This window comes from Erinaceus europaeus, chromosome 19 (assembly GCF_950295315.1).
Source record: "Erinaceus europaeus chromosome 19, mEriEur2.1, whole genome shotgun sequence".
Lineage (NCBI taxonomy): Eukaryota > Metazoa > Chordata > Mammalia > Eulipotyphla > Erinaceidae > Erinaceus > Erinaceus europaeus.
Window position 1 is genome coordinate 60,684,955 of NC_080180.1, and position 18,805 is coordinate 60,703,759.

The window sequence follows — 18,805 nt, forward strand, 5'->3', positions numbered from 1 at the left end:
GACTTTCCTGCATAGGTTCCCAGTTTCTCCCCAGCACTGCCCATGCCGGAGTGCTCCCCTGTCTTCTCTCTCTCCTCTCTGTCTCATATGAATCTCCTGCATGTGTGATTAGTAAAATAAGTATTACCAAAAATATATGTAAACATAAATATAGCAGGGTCAGGCGGTAGAGCCCCTGGCTAAGCGCAAATATTCCAGAGCTCAAGTTCCTGGCTTCAAGCCCCTGGTCCCCACCAGCAGGGGAGAGCGTCTCGAGTGGTGAAGCAGGTCTGCAGGTGTCTCTCTGTCTCTCTATTTTCCCCATCCCTCTCAGTTTCTCTCCGTCTCTATCCAGTAATAAAATAAATAAAATTATTTAAAAAAATAAAAAATGGGGGAGTTGGGCGGTAGCGCAGTGGGTTAAATACACGTGGTGCAAAGCGCAAAGATCGGCATAAGGATCCCGGTTCAAGCCCCTGGCTCCCCACCTGCAGGGGAGCGGCTTCACAGGTGGTGAAGCAGGTCTGCAGGTGTCTTTCTCTCCCCCTCTCTATCTCTTCTCCTCTCTCCATTTCTCTGTCTTATCTAACAATGACGACATCAATAACAACAACAATAATAACCACAAAAAATAACAATAAAAACTGATTCTAGAGCAGGAGTCTGTATTTTTTTTTTTTTACTATTTATTCCCTTTTGTCACCCTTGTAGTTATTATTGTTGTTGATGTTGTCGTTGTTGGATAGGACAGAGAGAAATGGGGAGAGGAAGGGAAGACAGAGAGGATGAGAGAGATAGACACCTGCAGACCTGCTTCACCGCCTGTGAAGCGACTCCTCTGCAGGTGGGGAGCAGGGGGCTCGAACCAGGATCCTTATGCTGGACCTTGTACTTTATGCCACGTGCGCTTAGCACGTGGTTGTTTTTTTTTTGTCTTCTGTGCAGAGTGAGGCAGTAAGTATTTTAAGATTCTTGGGCACACCTGGACTCTGTCACAAGCCTACACAGAAGCTGTAAGAGGAACAGCCACTCGACTGTGTGGCAGTGCAAGTGTCTTTACAAAAGCTGCGTCAGCCTCCCCTGGAGGAAGATGCCGGAAGCAAAGGCAGCACCTGGACTGCAGACAGTGGGGCTTTTCTTTCAGACAGGAGGCCTCAAAGCCTTAGGAGTTCTGTGGCCCAGTTTCTGTGATAACTTGCCTTCTGTCATCCGATTCCGTCTGTAAGCATTCGCCACAGAAGCCAAGCTGTGTCCTCAGGCAGATGCTGGAAACCCTGGGGGGAGGTTTGCTCTCCAGGGCCTGAGTATTCACGTCAGAGGGAGAGGAGAGAGCAGTCTGTTTGCAGACAGACGTGCTTGTAAGGGAGCCGGGGGAGGGGGTGCAGGCTGAGATCTGTGCATGTCCACATTCATGCGAAAGACCTGTGCTGGGCAGGGGACAGCACCCAGCCTGTTAGAGCACCAGACTTGAATGCCTGAGGTCCAAAGATGCTGGTTTGATCCCTGACACCACCTTTTTTTTTAAAAAAAAAAAAAAAAAGATTTTCTTTATTTATGAGAAAGATAGGAGGAGAGAGAAAGAACCAGACATCACTCTGGCGCATGTGCTGCCGGGGATCGAACTCGGGACCTCATGCTTGAGAGTCCAAAGCTTTATCACTGTGCCACCTCCCAGACCACACTTGACACCACGTTATGCCAGAGCAGGACTCTGGGTTCTCTCTCCCCTCCTTCATTTTCTCTTATAATAAGTAAATTTAAAAGTTCTTAAAAATATTTTATTTAAAAAAATATATTTTATTTATGGGAATCAGGCAGTAGCACAGCGGGTTAAGTGCACATGGTGCAAAGTGCAAGGACTGGCAGAAGGATCCCGGTTCAAGTCCGTGGCTCCCCACCTGCAGGGGAGTCGCTTCACAAGTGGTGAAGCAGGGCTGCAGGTGTCTATCTTTCTCTCCCCCTCTCTGTCTTCCCCTCCTCTCTCCATTTCTCTCTTTCCTATCCAACAACAACAACATCAATAACAACAACAATAATAACTACAACAATAATAAAAAAGAACAAGCAACGAAAGGGAAAATAAATATTAAAAAATAATTAAAATGTTTATTTATTAATGAGAGAGACAGAAAGCTCCAGAACATCGCTGTAATGGAGGAAAGCGAGGGAGGGACGATGGAAGATTAGGGAGACGGCATAATGGTTCTGCAAAATGACTCTCATGCCTGAGGCCCCAAAGTCCTAGGCTCAGTCCTCAGCACTGTCATAAACCAGAGCTGAGCAAGTTCCCTGGTTAAAAGTATGTGCGTGTGTGTGTGTGCGTGTATGTGGTATGTGATGTGTGTGTGTAATATAGTGGCCAGGAGGGAGTCGGGTGGTGGCGCAGCGGGTTAAGCGCATGTGGAGCAAATCGCAAGGACCGGCATAAGGATCCCGGTTCGAACCCCCGGCTCCCCACCTGCAGGGGAGTCGCTTCACAAACAGTGAAGCAGGTCTGCAGGTCTCTCCCCCTGCCTCCGTCTTCCCCTCCTCTCTCCATTTCTCTCTGTCCTATCCGACAAGGACAACATGAACAACAACAATAACTACTACAACAATAAAAAAAAAAGGGGAAACCAAAAAGGAAATAAATAAATACTTAAATATATATATATGTATATAGTGGCCAGGAAAAGAGGAAAGTCATTCTGCTGATAGAGCACAGGACTTGCCTGCCTGAGGTTCTTGGTATGCACCACCATGTGCCAGAAGCCCCTGGCTTCTCTCTTTCCTTCTCTTGTGAGGCGCTCTTGTTATTAAATAAATCATACGTGTGTTTCTGTGTCTGGGAAACAGCAAACATCAGCTTGGCATAGCTCCGTTCCAGTCAGTATGTGCTTGTTGATGTGGGAGTGGGAGCAGTGTGCTTCCTGCCCTGCATCCTCACAGCTGAGAGGGCCGACTGGGCCGCTTCTCCCACTGTGTGTGGCGCTCTTCTGCCCAGTGATGAGTTACTCGATGATGAGTTGTTCTGGGCCGGCTCCTCCACCATCCTGGGAGTCTGATGACAGTGCCGTCTCATCAATTTTGACCTCCCTGGTCTAGAATTCTGGTTATTTGTACTCTGGCAGTGCAAACAAAACTGAAAGAGAGCTGTTTGTCTCCTGGGGGGACTACAAGCTGTGATTGCAGCCTCATCAGAGGCTAGTGCTAGTTAGACTGTGCTTCTTATTTCACAGCTGGATCCTCTGTCCATCACTGTCACAGCAAGACAGGCCTTTGTAGGTGTCTACAGGCCACTGGGTGTGCCTACCACTCTCCTGTCCTTCTGCATTTGTTGTCTTTCTGCTGAGACTGCTCTTGCTCCTGAGCAGAAATCCTATCTAAAAAAAAACGTAGTCCGGGAGCTGGTGCAGTGGCCCTAGACTCTCAAGGATGAGGTCCTGAGTTCAGTCCCTGGCAGCACATGTACCAGAGTGATGTCTGGTTCTTTCTTTCTCTCCTCCTATTTTTCTCATTAATAAACAAATAAAAATCTTTTTAAAAAATTAGCACCTGTACTTATTGACTAGATGGCCAGAAATTGAGAGGGAAGGGGGACATAAATAGGAAGAGAGACAGAGAGACACCTGCAGCCCTGCTTTACCACTTGTGAAGCTTCCCCCCTGCAGGTGGGGACCAGGGGCTTGAACCCAAGTCCTTACACACAATAATGTTTGCACTCAACCAGGTATATCATCACCTAGACCCTAAAATCCGATTTTTTGTTAGTCAAATGAATGATTGGATGTTGTCTGCATATATTAAAATAATCCAAATGACTTTGAGGCTGAGCATCTTACATTTTGCACTGAAAAAGCAGATTTACTTTAATGTGAAAAATTTTAGTGGCTTGGGAAGTGGCGCAGTGGCTAAGACACTAGACTCTCAAGCATGAGGTCCTGAGTTCAATCCCTGGCAGCACATGTGCAAGAGTTGTATGGTTCTCTCTCTCTCTCTCCTAGCTTTCTCATTAATAAATAAATAAAAAATTTTTAAATACTTTGAAGTGCTTTTCCCCATATTCCAAGTTGCATTACACTGAAAGAATTTTGGGTAATGCTAATGAAAACATGAAACCCTTACTGTGCTTTTGATGATTGAGTCCTGGGTCACTTTCTTCTGTTCTAGTGTTTTGGGTCTCAAAGGTTAGGAAGCTGCTGAGAATGTTAGCTGGGAATAGCCTGGAACTCTTCCCTATTTTGTACCATTTGCTATAATCTCTCTCTCTCTCTCTCTCTCTCTCTCTCTCTCTCCTGTTTTGCACCATTTGCTATAATCTCTCCTATTTTGTACCATTTGCTATAATCTCTCTCTCTCTCTCTCTCTCTCTCTCTCACACACACACACACACACACACACACCCTCCAAAGAGGTGAAATGGGATAGCAATTACAGCAATTATGGTTGTTAGCCATAAATAATACACATGTGACTTAAATTGACATGTAGATATTTACACATTCAGGGCCCCATTTGTCTCATCAGAGACTCCATGTTGACAAGCCACCTAGAAGCCTTTGATGGTGACCAGGAACTCTGGGCCTCTCCTGAGGGGAAGTTAGGCACGAGTGGTCTAGGTGGGGCGCAGGTGGCCCCAGGATTCTCCCGCCTGCGTTGGTCCCCCACCCGAGCCTGGAGTCAGCCCAGGGAATCAGCCCTTCCCTGCTTCTTCCCGCAGAGCCGAGGGTCTGCTGGGGCCCTGGGGAGCCCCCACAGCTAAGCACTCTGAGAATTCAGGCACATGTTCTGGAGACCCGGGGAGGACAGTTCCGGGAAAGTCATTATTTGGGGAGAGTGAAGACATGGTCTGACTGTCCCCTCTTGTCCCTCCTGTCACAGCACCCTGGAGGGGTACTATGTGGATGATGCCCTTCAGGGCCAGGGAGTTTACACCTACGAGGATGGAGGCGTTCTCCAGGGCACCTACGTGGACGGGGAGCTGAATGGCCCAGCCCAGGAATACGACACAGACGGGAGGCTGATCTTCAAGGGCCAGTACAAGGACAACATCCGCCACGGGGTCTGCTGGATCTACTACCCAGTAAGCCCGAGTGCTTCACCCTGCTGGGAGCACCACGTTCACCAGCTGCGCCCTGGTGCTTGGCACTGAGGAGTTAAAGGCTTTCTCCGGGAGTCGGGTGGTAGCGCAGCGGGTTAAGCGCAGGTGGCACGAAGCACAAGGACCGACATAAGGATCTCGGTTCGAGCCCCTGGCTCCCCACCTGCAGGGGAGTTGCTTCATAGGTGGTGATGGTGAAGCAGGTCTGCAGGTGTCTATCTTTCCCTCCCACCCTGTCTTCCCCATCTCTCTCCATTTCTCTCTGTACTATCCTAACAATGACACCTTCAATAACAACAATAATAACTACAAGAACAATAAAGAAAAAAAAGGGCAACAATAGGGAAAACAAATAAATATAAAGACTTTCTCTGTGGAGGGAGTGGGCAGCTGCGACCCTGGTGGCTGTAGCTGGAATCACATTCTTGAGCTCTGTCAGCTCACAATGATTCACCCTTGACTCAGCATGTGTTGGTCCCTGTGTTGTTTAGAAAGGAACCGTTCGGGAGTTGGGCAGTAGCTCAGCCGGTTAAGTGCACGTGGTGCAAAGCGCAAGGACTGACATCCGGTTTGAGCCCCCTGGCTCCCCACCTGCAGGGGAGTCGCTTCACAGGCGGTGAAGCAGGTCTGCAGGTGTCTTTCTCTCCCCCTCTCTGTCTTCCCCTCCTCTCTCCATTTCTCTCTGTCCTATCCAACAACATTAACAACAGCAACGATAGTAACTACAACAACAATGAGAAAGAACAAGGGCAACAAGAGGGAAAGTAAATTAATTAATTGAAAAAATATTAAAGAAAAAAAAAAGGAATGGTTCCTACCAATGAAAACACATTGGGACAGATGGATTGCATTAGTAAATAAATAAGTAACCAACTAAATAATGTTTTACTTTATAAAAAAAATATATCCCTTTGGTACATAGAATAAGGAAGTGGGATAGTTCATGATTGCTGTTCATTTTATTCCGTTCCTCATTGATCCCACCTGGGGGGGGGGGGGTTGTGCACCGTTGGGACTTACTTCTCCAGGCCTACAACCTCCTGGTTAAGGTGACTGTGTTTCATGCCGTTTACATTAAGGGTCAGCTGAAGATGAGCTGGCCTGTGAGAGTATTTCTTTTTTTTTATTATTTTTTAAAAATATTTATTTATTTCCTTTTGTTGCCCTTGTTTTATTGTTGTAGTTATGGTTGTTGTTGGATAGGACAGAGAGAAATGGAGAGAGGAGGAGAAGACAGAGAGGGGGAGAGAAAGACAGACACCTGCAGACCTGCTTTACCACCTGTGAAGCGACTCCCCTGCAGATGGGGAACCAGGGACTCGAACCAGGATCCTTATGCCGGTCCTTGCACTTTGTACCACCTGTGCTTAACCTGCTGCGCTACTGTGTTGTCTTTATTTTATTTATTGGATAGAGACAGCCAGAAATCTAGAGGGAAGGGGGTGATAGAGAGGGAGAGACAGAGAGACACCTGCGACACTGCTTCACCACTTGCAAAGCTTTCCCCCTGCAGGTGGGGACCGGGGGCTCGAACCTGGATCCTTGCTCACTGTAATATGTGAGCTCAACCAGGTGCGCCACCACCTGGCCCCTTGTTATTTTCTTAAAGATTATTTATTTCAGGGAGCCAGGTGGTGGCACACCAAGTTAAGAACACGCCTGTGAGTATTTCAGAGCAGCTTTTGTTCTTTCTGGAGTGTATGAGAGCAAAAGACGTGGCAAAAAGCATCGTTGGGAATCAGTCTCTCTCTGTTTGCATTTCAAATACCCCATCTGTTGTGAGTACAGTTTCAGACAGTGTTTCATAAAATAGACCTTTAAAAATGTTTATTTTGTCCAGAGCTTAGTCAAAACACATTCCCCCCCCCCCAGCTTTATTTTCTTATGATTAAAAAATACTAATTTAAAAAAAAATCACCTGCCATTTGTATAAAAACGGACTAGCCTCAACCTAAACCTTCCTTCTTCTTGAAACACAGACTGCGCTTTAGAATAGGGTGTGAGAAAAGAGGTGTGCAGGATTTATGAGAACATGCCGTAAATAATGACACAAGTAGTCACATGTTTTCTTGGTTGGGATCTGCTGTACAGCGGAAGTCTTTTGAGTCACTGCCTATAAAGCAAGCAGGAAAAAGGAGGGGGATGGAGAAATAGTCCGGTAAGACTGATACGCTTGTTGGTATAAATAAATAAATAAATAAATAAATAAATAAGCCAGGTGGTGGTGCACCTAGCTGAGGACACATATTATAATGTGCAGGGACCCAGGTTTGAGCCCCCGTTCCCCACCTGTAGCTTTGTGAGTGGTGAAGCAGGTCTGCAGGTCTCTCTCTCTCTCTTTCATCACTCCCTTCCTGGTTTCTGACAGTCTCTACTCAATAAATAAAGATGACAAAAAAAATTTATATATATATGACTTCTCACTCTCTATACCCCATTCCTTCTAAATTTCTCTTTGTCCTATCAAATAAAATAAAGCTGTGTGTGTGTGTGTGTGTGTGTGTGTGTGTGTGTGTGTGTGTGCCATCACTCTGGCATGAGCAGTGTCAGGGTTTGAAATCAGGACCTCATCATGCCTATAAGTCCTGCACTCTGCCCTTTCAGCCTCCTCCATGGGTGGCCACACCTTGTTGATTGTGGGGGAGGCAGGTGAGCCTCTGGCCACCCAGTGCTGACCGTAGTCTCCAAGGCAAGACAGGTGTGTGAGGACAGGTATGGGAGAGAGGCCACGAGAGGCTTAACCCCAATACTGGTTTGTGTATTCTTCCTGTTTGCTTCCCTGAAGCGACTGAAAAGGCTTCTGCTGTGTAGCAGATCCCAGCCAAGGAAACGTGTGACTACTTGTGTCATTATTTAAAACATGTTTTCATAATTCTTTTTTTTTGCCTCCAGGGTTATTGCTGGGGCGTGGTGCCTGCACCATGAATCCACTGTTCCTGGAGGCTATTTTTTCCCCCTTTTGTTGCCCTGGTTGATTTTTTTTTTATTGTTGTTGTGGTTATTATTACTGTTGTTATTGATGTCATCTTGTTGTATAGGATAGACAGAGAAATGGAGAGAGGAGGGGGAAGACAGAGAGGGGCAGAGAAAGATAGACACCTGCAGACCAGCTTCACCACCTGTGAAGCGACTCCCCTGCAGGTGGGGAGCTGGGGGCTCGAATGGATCCTTGTTTCTGTCCTTGCGCTTCACAATTCTATATATATATATATATATATATATATATATATATATATATATATATATATTTGCCTCCAGGGCTATTGCTGGGGCTTGGTGTCTGCACTGCGAATCTACTGCTCTTGGCAGCCATATTTTTCTTTCATTTTTTTGGATAATACAAAGAGAAATTGAGAGAGGAGAGGGAGAAAGAAAGGGACAGAGAGAGAGAGACACCTGCAGACCTGCTTCACTGCTTGTCAAGCGATCCCCCTGCAAGTGGGGAGTGGAGGCTCGAACCAGGATCCTTGAGTGGGTCCTTGAGCTTGGTACTATGTGCTCAGTGTCCAGGTCCCCCAATCAAGCTGATTGCCAGCAGGACGCATAAATTCTAGCAGTTTCTTGGGATGGGGCTGCCGAGCCATGTGCCCCATTCTCCTTGACGGCGCAGGACAGGCTGAGCTCTGTGACTGAGAGGACCCGCAGGCGGGGAACCAGGAGGGATGGGGGTTGGCATCCATGGAGATGGGAACATTCTCTTAATATTTTCTGGGCTTCGGCTTCTCCCATCAGGATGGAGGCAGCCTGGTGGGGGATGTGAACGAAGATGGGGAGATGACAGGGGAGAAGATCGCCTACGTGTATCCAGATGGGAGGACGGCGCTGTTGGGCAGGTTCATTGACGGGGAGATGATGGAAGGGAGACTGGCCACGCTTGTGTCCACCGAGGAGGGGCGGCCGCACTTTGAGCTGGTGCCCGGCGGTAAGTGGACCTACTTCAGATCGGCTGTGCCTGCGAGGAGTCTTAACTTTGCCTCATCTAATTAATTAATTAATTAATTTTTTAAATATTTTGGGAGCTGGGCAGTAGCGCGGTAGGTTAAGCGCACATGGCGCAAAGCGCAAGGACCCGGTAAGGATCCCAGTTCGAGCCCCTGGCTCCCCACCTGCAGGGAGTCGCTTCACAGGTGGTGAAGCAGGTCTGCAGGTATCTGTCTTTCTCTCCCCCTCTCTGTCTTCCCTTCTTCTCTCCATTTCTCTCTGTCCTAACCAACAACAACGACAACAATAATAACTACAACAATAAAACAATGGCAACAAAAGGGAATAAATAAATATTAAAAAAAACACAAAAACTTCTTCTCGGGGGTCAGGTGCTATTGCAGCGGGTTAAGTGCACGTGGCATGAAGTGCAAGGACCGGCGTAAGGATCCCGGTTCAAGCCCCCGGCTCCCCACCTGCAGAGGAGTTGCTTCACAAACGGTGTCTATCTTTCTCTCCCCCTCTCTGTCTTCCCCTCCTCTCTCGATTTCTCTCTGTCCTATCCGACAACAACAATGACAATAGCAACAACAACAGGGCAACAAAATGGGAAAAATGGCCTCCAGGAGCAGTGAATTCGTAGTGCAGGCACCAGCCCAGCGATAATCTTGGAGGCAAAAAAAAAAAAAAAAAAGATTTTATTTGTTTACTGGTGAGAAAAATAGGAGGAGAGAAAGAACCGGACATCACTGATACATGTGCTGCCGGGGACTGAACTCAGCACCTCATGCTTGGGAGTTCAGTGCTCTGGCCACAGGACCACCGCTCTATTTATTTTTTAAACTTGCATGTTTTTAGAGATTTGTCAGTATTGCAACAGACTTGCAAGCATGAGGTCTCCCAGTTCAGTCTCTGCCATATGCAGAGCCAGCAGTTGAACTAGGGACCTCAAGTGCACTCAAGTCCCGTGCTCTACCACTGAGCCACCTTCCTGGCTGCTGTCTGGTTCACTTTAATGAACCAGTGGCATATTAATCAGACAGCTCCAGACTGTGTAGCAGCAAATCCGGGGCTACTGACTGGCTGGACTCCAGCTGGTCTCGGTGGGACTTGGCTGAGGTCAGCTGGACCCAAGGCGTCCTGGCAGGTTTGAGTCTGCTCTAGAGAGACCCATTCCCAGGCCAGGAGCTAGCTCAGCCTGGTAGAGCCCCAGACTTAAATGCCTGAGCCCCCAGAGGTGCCAGGCTCAGTCTCCAGCACCTCTCTGTGCTGGGTCTGAACAGTGCATTTCCTCTCCCACTCTCACAAACAGATACAGGTGTGTAGGTTCTCATTCTGGGAGCCGGGTGAAAGGACAGGGCAGAGCTGGGGCAAGAGGCCCTCGGGTGGCTCACGGGATCCGGTGCCTGAGCAGAAACACCCGTACTGTCTCCTAAAGCCTCAACACACTGTCATTCCACCCACTTCTCATGAGTCCAAGCGCAGCACGTGACTGAGCCAATGCTTGGGCTACACACACTGTGCTCCTTGGTGACGGCTGCTGAGAAGTTACAGACCGGCCAGAGCTCCAGACTTGGGACCTGGGACGGGACTGAGTGAAGGGGAGGGCAGAGGTCTGGTGTGGTCACACCGTCAGGGAGAGGAGGAAATGGAATCCCCAGCACATACAGCCTTGAAGACCAGGGGAGCCCAGTGAAACTGTCAGAGTTGGATAAGCAGGGCTGGCAAGCTAGCCCACCAGGGAGGGGGCCTGCATTGTCACCTGCTCAGCCTAGCTCCCCCCAGCCCTCCTGCACTACCGTCCTCTCCCTGTGTGTCTCTGTCTCTTGCTAGCTGAAAAAGTTGGCCCAGAATGGTAAAGCCCTGGCAATGCCAAAAGCATCTACCTTGAGAGAGAGCCCAAGCTGCCTCTCCGTAAGAGGTGCTGGGGATCGAACTCACAGCCTCACACATGCAAGTCTTACACTCAACCCACTGATCCATCTTCTAGGCCCCAGCAGTCAGGATGCTGTGAGCAAGACAGTAGAGATGTCCATCCTCTGGTGTCCCCAGGACGGCGCTCTGTCCTGGCTCTTAGTGCGTTGTGATGAACATTTTGTCTGAGGAGAGGAGACAGAAGTGTGCAGGAGAATTTCTGCCCAGCAGGACACAGGTTGAGTTTGAAAGTCTTTTTCAGGGAGTTGGGCGGTGGCGCAGCGGGTTAAGCGCACGTGGCACAAAGTGCAAGGACTGGCAAGGATCCCGGTTCGAGCCCCCGGCTCCCTACCTGCAGGGGAGTCACTTCACAGGTGGTGAAGCAGGTCTGCAGGTGTCTATCTTTCTCTCCTCCTCTCTGTCTTCCCTCCTCTCTCCATTTCTCTGTCCTATCCAACAACAACGACAACAAGAGCAACAAAAGGGAAAATAAATAAATAAATAAATAAATAGAAAGTCTTTTTCAGACAGGATCCCCTTTTGTGGATTGTGTGAGGTCGTGAGCAGCTGGCTGGCAGACCCAGGTCCTTCCCTGCCTGCTTCGGCTGACGGGATGGGATGCGTGGCCTCCAACTGCCCAGGCCTGGGCCTCTGTATATTCCCTGGGCATAGCCACAGGGAAGGGAGAGGCAGGCACCCTCCTGGTGGCCAGCAGCAGCCAGTCTCCTGATTCCACCTCCCACTGGAAAGGCCCCTGGGGAGCTGTGGGAGCACTGCCCTGGCTTTGTCCCTCTGGCACATGCTGGGGACTTCCTGCGCTGGGTAGTCTCCCTGCTCCTTCCTGTTTGGCTTCTCAGCAGTTCCTTCCTTTGCAAAGCCCTTTCCCTGAATCCACTTGTCGCTCTTTGAAGTTCTCAGCCAGTCTGTTCCCTAACATGACCCCAGCAGATCTGAATCCTTTAGTGTGAGCCATTAATCTGGGCTAGATTGCATTATGACAAAACAACAAAAAAAGGAAAATACAAGACCTGGTTACCCTTGGTAACTGCTGTAAAATGCTACTGGGATAAGAGGCCATGTCTTCTTGCTGGAGATAACTGACTTTTGCAGTGAGCCACCGGATTCCAAAACCGGTCTCCTTACTGAGCAGCCTTTGGAGGTGGCCCTGGGCTAGGCCCTGCGAGAAGCAGAGTGGATTCCTGGATGCCCGGGTCAGGTGTCTCCCTTCCCGGGAGAAGTGACTCACTGACTTCACCACTTTACTGGAAAGAAGATGCCTTTGTTACTGCCTTATCGAAAGCACGTCTGTTCTCCTTAATTCCAGTGAGGGAGGGTGTTTATTTTTAGGGACAGAGGCAATTGCCAGAGCCGTTCTGGACTGTGTTCAGATGGAAGAAAACTACAGAGAGCTGGGAAGGGACTGCATGACTCATCTGCGCGCACGCGCACACACACACACACACACACACACACACACACCATCTCACCATTTGATGGCGATGCACAATCTTAATAAAAGCCCTCTCCTGGGAGTCGGGCAGTAGCGCAGCGGGTTGAGCGCATGTGGCGCAAAGCGCAGGGACCAGCCAGGATCCCAGTTCGAGCCCCCAGCTCCCCACCTGCAGGGGTGTCGCTTCACATGTGGTGAAGCAGGTCTGCAGGTGTCTATCTTTCTCTCACCCTCTATCTTCCCTTCCTGTCTCCATTTCTCTCTGTTCTATCCAACAACGATGACATCAATAACAATAATAACCACAATAACGATAAAAACAACCAGGGTAACAAAAGGGAAAAAATGGCCTCCGGGAGCAGTGGATTCGTGGTGCAGACACCGAGCTCTAGCAGTAACCCTGGAGGAAAAAAAAAAAAAAAAAGCCCTCTCCTTAGACAAGCCTTGTTTAAGCCGTCCGAGTAAGGACATTTCAAAAGCAAAAACAGAGCCAAAGTTCCTTGGGTGGCTGTTTCCTAAGACTTAAAAGTCCAACTGTAGAGCCAGTCTGGAAGCTGCTTGTTCCTGTTGGATTTCACTCTGGTTGGTATAACGGGAATAGCACGTTCATCATCTAGCAGTAGCTTTCTTCGTGAGCAGAGGGCAGGTGTCTGGGATCATCAGGCTGAGGAGCAGGAGTGTAACTCCTGGTAGAGTGCATGCCTAGCAAGCTGGAGGCTCCGGGCCTGACAAATAAGATGAGCTCAGATGCTCCCTGCCCCCATTCAGGGGGCAGCTGACCTCTCACTCTGCCCCCAGGCTCCGTGTACCACTTTGACAAGTCCACTTCATCCTGCATCTCCAGCAACGCGCTCCTTCCAGACCTGTACGAATCCGAGAGGTAATGTGCGCCTTGCAATCTCATGGCTCTACCGTGTGGGGGTCGGCCTGCTGGGGGGTTCGCCCTGTGGCTCTCTGCACTCCAAGGGGGGTGCTTCCTTCTTACCTTGATCCTGGCCTGTGAACAGGCCTCTCTACCAAGACTCACAGCAGATTGAGTGTCCACCCAGTGAGACAGCTCTGGCTGGGACTTCTCTTCTTTAAAAATGGGGGGGGGGGGGCAACAGGCGGTAGCATAGCAGGGGAAGCGCACATGCCGCAAAGCGCAGGGACCTGCGTAAGGATCCCGGTTTGAGCCCCCGGCTCCCCATCTGCAGGGGAGTTGTTTCACAGGTGGTGAAGCAGGTCTGCAGGTGTCTGTCTCTCACCTCCTCTCTGTCCTCCCCTCCTCTCAGTTTCTCTCTGTCTATCCTGTACAACAACAACGACAGCAGTAACAATAAAGGTAAGCAATAAAAAGGGAAAAATTGGCCTCCAGGAGCAGTGGATTTGTGATGCTGAGCCCCAGGGGTAACCCTGGAGGGAAAGAAAAAACCACAAGGGCAGGGTAGACAGCATAATGGTTATGCAAAGAGACTCTCACGCCTGAGGCTCCTAAGTCCCAAATTCAATCCCCCACGCCACCATCAGCCACAGCTGAGCAGTGCTCTGGTAAAAAAAAAAAAAAAAACAATATTTGGAGGACCAGGCAGTGGTGTACCTGACTAAGCTCACACATTACAGTGAGCAAGGACCCAGATTCAAGCCTGCAGGGGGAAAGCTTCACGAGTGTCTCTTTCTCTCCCTGTCTCCCCTCCCCACTCAATTTCTGTCTCCATCCAATAATCTGTAAATAAAAATATATTAAAAAGAAAGAAAATGAAAGAAACAAATGGTCTTAAAAATATTTTTAAAAAATATCTATTTCAGAGGCCAGGCAGTAGAGCACCTAGTTGAGTGTACATATTACCATGCACAAGGACCCGGGTTCAAGCCCCAGCTCCCCGCCTGCAGGGGGAAGCTTCACAAGTGATGAAGCAGGGCTACAGGTGTCTCTCTTTCTCTCCCCCTCTCTAACTTCCCCTCTCCCCTCAATTTCTCTCTTCTGTCCTGTCAGTTAAAATAGAATGGGGGAGTCGGGCGGTAGCGCAGCGGGTTAACTGCACCTCAGCAGTGACCCTAATATATATAATATATATATATGAGGCAATAATATGTATATATATATATACATATATATATATATACATATATATATGAGGAGAGAGAGTGGGGGTATCAGAGCACTGCTCAGCTCTGGCATCGTCGGTGCTGGGGATTGACCCTGTGGCCTCTGGAGATGCAGACAGGCAAGTTGGTGCTCTTAATCAACTGAGCTATCTATCTTCTCAGCCCACCTGTCCCCTTTTCTTTTCTACCAGGGCTTTACCACTCTGGGTCGAGTTTTTTAGACAGCTAGAGAGAGAGGAGGGAGAGAGCGCAGCACTGAAGCTTTCCCAGTGTGGAGGGGCTGCGCGGGACCCCGGGGCGCACGCAGGGCAAGCAGTGCGCTGCCCAGATGAACTGTCTGCCGGTCCTCCCTTCCTTGCTTCATCCCTTCCTCCTCCCTCCTTCCCTCCTCCCCCTCCCTTCCTCTCTTCTTAGTAATTTAATTGTTACTTTGGACTCGGCAACCGCAGTGATAATTTGATGGCGATGTTAAGGGAGAGACCTATCAGAGCTGAAAAGCAGACAGGCAGCAAAAGCCTTTGCTCATCTGTGTTCCAGGGTCTACGTTGCTGAGTCTCTCATCTCCGGCGCTGGAGAAGGGCTGTTCTCCAAGATCACAGTGGGCGCCAACACTGTGATGTCTTTCTATAACGGAGTGCGGATCACACACCAAGAGGTGAGTCGGCCCGCCCGGTGAGAGGGCTGTCCTGTGCATCCCTGGCTCTCTACTAGTCCCTTGGCAGTAGCAGTCACAAAGACCCTGAAGGCTGGCAGGGGAAGGCCCTGTGTGATGTGGGCCACGTGCGCGCTTGCAGCCCCCCGAGAGCCAGAGCAGACAGGCTTAGATGCCACGAAACTGGTCTCTCAGCGTTCTGGAGGCTGGGAAGCCCAGGGTCACTGTGTCGGCAGATTCAGTGTTTAGCTGGGAGCCACCGGCTGGCCGCGGATGCCGCCTTAGGGCTGTGTCCCAGCCACGCGGCTTTTCCTCCATATGCGCTCCTGGGGAGGGGCGTCTTTTCCTCTCCCTCCTCTCCCTCCTCTCCCTCCTCTCCCTCCTTTTTAATAACTTATTTTGAATGCAGAGCCAGGGAAGGGACTCGGGGCCTCAAACTTACGGGCCTGATCTCACATGGCTTCATTGAGAGAGAGAGACGGAGAGAGACGGAGAGAGGAGAGTCACGGGGCTGGGCTGTGTCACACCTGGGAGAGAACGTGTGTCACCACACACAAGGACCTGAGTTCAAGCCCCCAGGCTCTACCTGCAGGAGGGAGACTTCGTGAGTGATAGTGTTGTGTCTCTCCTTTTCGCTCTATCTCTTTGTCTCTCACTCTGTTAAAGAAAAGGGAGCGGTTACCACCAGGAACAGTGGAGTTACCATATAGACACCAACCCTCAGTGATGACCTTGGGGGAGAGAGAGAGAGATTGAGGGAGAGAGAGGCTCTCTGTCTCTCCTCCATCCTGTGTGCTAGTCCTCCAGCCCACGGCTCCTGACAAGGATCCACAGCCCCTGGTTTTACCTGTGTGTCTTGGTGAGAGCCTTGCACCCTTTCTCCCACGTGAGAGAGGGAGAGCTCAACAAGGGCTCCATCGAGCCTCTGGGGGCTCCCTCTCCACCATCCTGAGCTCTGAGCAGCATGGCCGCTCCATCACCGTGTGCTGCCCGCAGGTGGACGGCAGGGACTGGGCCCTCAACGGAAACACCCTGTCGCTGGACGAGGAGACGGTCATCGACGTGCCTGAGCCCTACAACCACGTGTCCAAGTACTGTGCCTCTTTGGGACACAAGGCCAACCACTCCTTCACCCCCAATTGCATCTATGACTTGTGAGTGCCGAGGCCGAGATGGCGGCGGGGTGTGTGTGTGTGTGTGTGTGTGTGTGTGTGTGTGTGCCGACTGCCCCCAGAGCAGGGTGTCGTGACAGGCACAGGGTCTTGGCCCCTCCCGTAGCCTGGGCAGAGGAGAAAGGGGAGCAAGTGGGGTGCTGGACTCACATGCTTGAGGCCTGAGTTTGCATGTGCCAGAGCGTTCTGCTTCTCGCTGTCCTGTGAATACATCAGCCTTTTTTTTTTTTTTTAAGAATTTATTTATTTATGAGAAATATAGGAGGAGAGAGAGAAAGAACCAGACATCACTCTGGCACATGTGCTGCTGGGGATTGAACTCGGGACCTCATGCCTGAGAATCCAATGCTTTATCGACTGCGCCACCTCCTGGACCACACATCAGCCTTTTTTTAAAAAAAAGATGTTTTAAACTTTATTTATTTATTTTTGTTATCTTGATTTATTTATTGGATAGAGATAGACAGAAATAGGGAGATAGAGGGGGAGAGAGACAGAGAGACACCTGCAGCCCTGCTTCACCACTCGCAAAGCTTTCCCCCTGCAGGTGGGGACCGGGGGCTTGAACCTGAGTCCTTGTGCACTGTAATGTGTGCACTCAACCAGGTGTGCCACCGCCCGGCCCCTAAACTTTATTTATTTGATTTGATACAATAGAAATTGAGAGTGAAGGAGAGAGTGTGTGTCCAGGTGGTGGCAGACCTGGTTAAACACACATTACCATGCACAAGAGCCTGGGTTCAAGTCCCGCTCCCCACTGACAGGAGGGAAGTTTCACAAGCAGTGAAGCAGGTCTGCAGGTGTCTGTCTTTCTCTTTCCCTCTGTCACCCCCTCCTCTCTCAATTTCTCTCTGTCCTATAAAATAAAATAAAGAAAAAATGGCCGCCAGGAGCAGTAGATTTGTAGTCCCTGCACTGAGCCCCAGAGATGACCATGGAGGCAAAAAAGAAAAAGTTGAAAGAGAGAGAGATCCACAGAGAGCACTACAGACATGTGGTCCCAGCACCACTTGCGCCCGGGTACCTGGAGACCCTGCTGCCCTGTCGCTGCTGCTCTCCTGCTGGCTGTGCCTTTTCACAGCCAACAGCAACAGGGGCGGGGCAGTGCGCGCCTGGTGAGATGCTCACATTGCCGTGAACAAGGGTCCAGGTTCAGCCCCCGACCTCCCCCCCCCCCGGCCTGGGTCCCCACCTGTAAGGGGAACGCTTCAGGATTGGTGAAGCAGGGCTGCAGGAGTCTCTCTGTCTCCCTCCCTCTCTAGTTCACCCTTTCCTCTCAATTGCTCTCTGTCTCCAGCCAGTAATAAATAAAAATATTTCAAAATAAATAAATAAATAGACGGGACTGGGTGGTGGCACACCTGGTTGAGTGTACATGTTACAGTGCACAGGGACCCAGGTTGGAGCCCCTGGTCCCCACCTGCAGAGGGCAAGTTTCACGAGTGGTGAAGCAGGGCTGCAGGTGTCTCTCTGTCTCCCTCCCTCTCTGTCTATCCATTCCTCTCAATTTCTGGCTATCTCTAGCCAATAAAAAAAAATAAAGATAGGGAGTCGGGTGGTGGCGAAGCGGGTTAAGCGCACGTGGTGCAAAGCGCAAGGACCGGCGTAAAGATCCCGGTTCGAGCCCCCGGCTCCCCACCTGCAGGGGTGGGTCGCTTCACAGGCGGTGAAGCAGGTCTGCAGGTGTCTGTCTTTCTCTCCCCCTCTGTGTCTTCCCCTCCTCTCTCCATTTCTCTCTGTCCTATCCAATAACCACAACTATGTTAAACAACAAGGGCAACAAAAGGAAAAATAAATAAATAAATAAAATTTTAAAAATTAAAGAGAATTAAAAAATTTAATAATAAATAGAAAGAAAGATGCTATTTTGTAAAAATATTTATTCCCTTTTGTTGTCCTTGTTGTTTTATTATTGTAGTTATTGTTGTTGCTATTGATGTCATTCATTGTTGGATAGGACAGAGAGAAATGGAGAGAGGAGGGGAAGACAGAGAGGGGGAGAGAAAGACAGACACCTGCAGACCTGCTTCACCGCCTGTGAAGCGACTCCCCTGCAGGTGGGGAGCCGGGGGCTCGAACCGGGATCTTTATACCGATCCTTGCGCTTTGCGCCACCTGCGCTTAACCCGCTGCGCCGCCGCCCGCCTCCCAGAAGCATGTGATGTAAAAAGACAGAGAAGAGAGGTGGCACAGCACCTGAGCTCCCCCAGTCAGTGGGACTGGGCTGCATGCATGACAGAGCCGACTGCCACCCGGCTGAGCTGGCCCATGCAGATGGGACACAGATGCGACTTCAGCAAAGCTGCTGTTGAAGCCTTCAGGTCAGCTGCCCTCCCTCTGGGTGATCCTGCCCCTCCAGCTGCCCCGGGCGCCCTCTGCTAGGAAGTCTCTGAGGATGGAGAGCCACAGTCACTCCCAGAGGTGACCATCGGGACAAGTTGGGATGGGTCCTGTAGAGGGGCTGGGGCTCTGGGGACCAGAAGGCTCTCTGTGTGTGGAGTCCACCCTCAGCCCTAGTCCTTCTACTTTCTGGTGTGCTGTGCGGGTCT

General features: G+C 50.0%; 1 protein-coding gene across 4 annotated transcripts in view; it reads left to right on the forward strand.

Annotated features, from left to right (window-relative positions):
- SETD7 (SET domain containing 7, histone lysine methyltransferase) overlaps nucleotides 1–18,805 on the forward strand; it is a 42,101-nt gene that overhangs the window by 16,928 nt on the left and 6,368 nt on the right. For 2 of the 4 annotated variants that reach the window (XR_009546400.1, XM_060179063.1), the window contains exons 3-7: nucleotides 4,840–5,041; nucleotides 8,792–8,981; nucleotides 13,143–13,224; nucleotides 14,970–15,087; nucleotides 16,081–16,238. Coding sequence is in view for 3 of the 4 variants with exons in the window: in XM_060179063.1 (XP_060035046.1) it covers nucleotides 4,840–5,041; nucleotides 8,792–8,981; nucleotides 13,143–13,224; nucleotides 14,970–15,087; nucleotides 16,081–16,238 (750 nt within the window). In the remaining variant the exon portion in view is untranslated. Of the gene's footprint in view, nucleotides 1–4,839; nucleotides 5,042–8,791; nucleotides 8,982–13,112; nucleotides 13,225–14,969; nucleotides 15,088–16,080; nucleotides 16,239–18,805 lie in introns of those variants that run through there. The other 2 variants (XM_060179062.1, XM_060179064.1) reach the window with 2 other exon arrangements.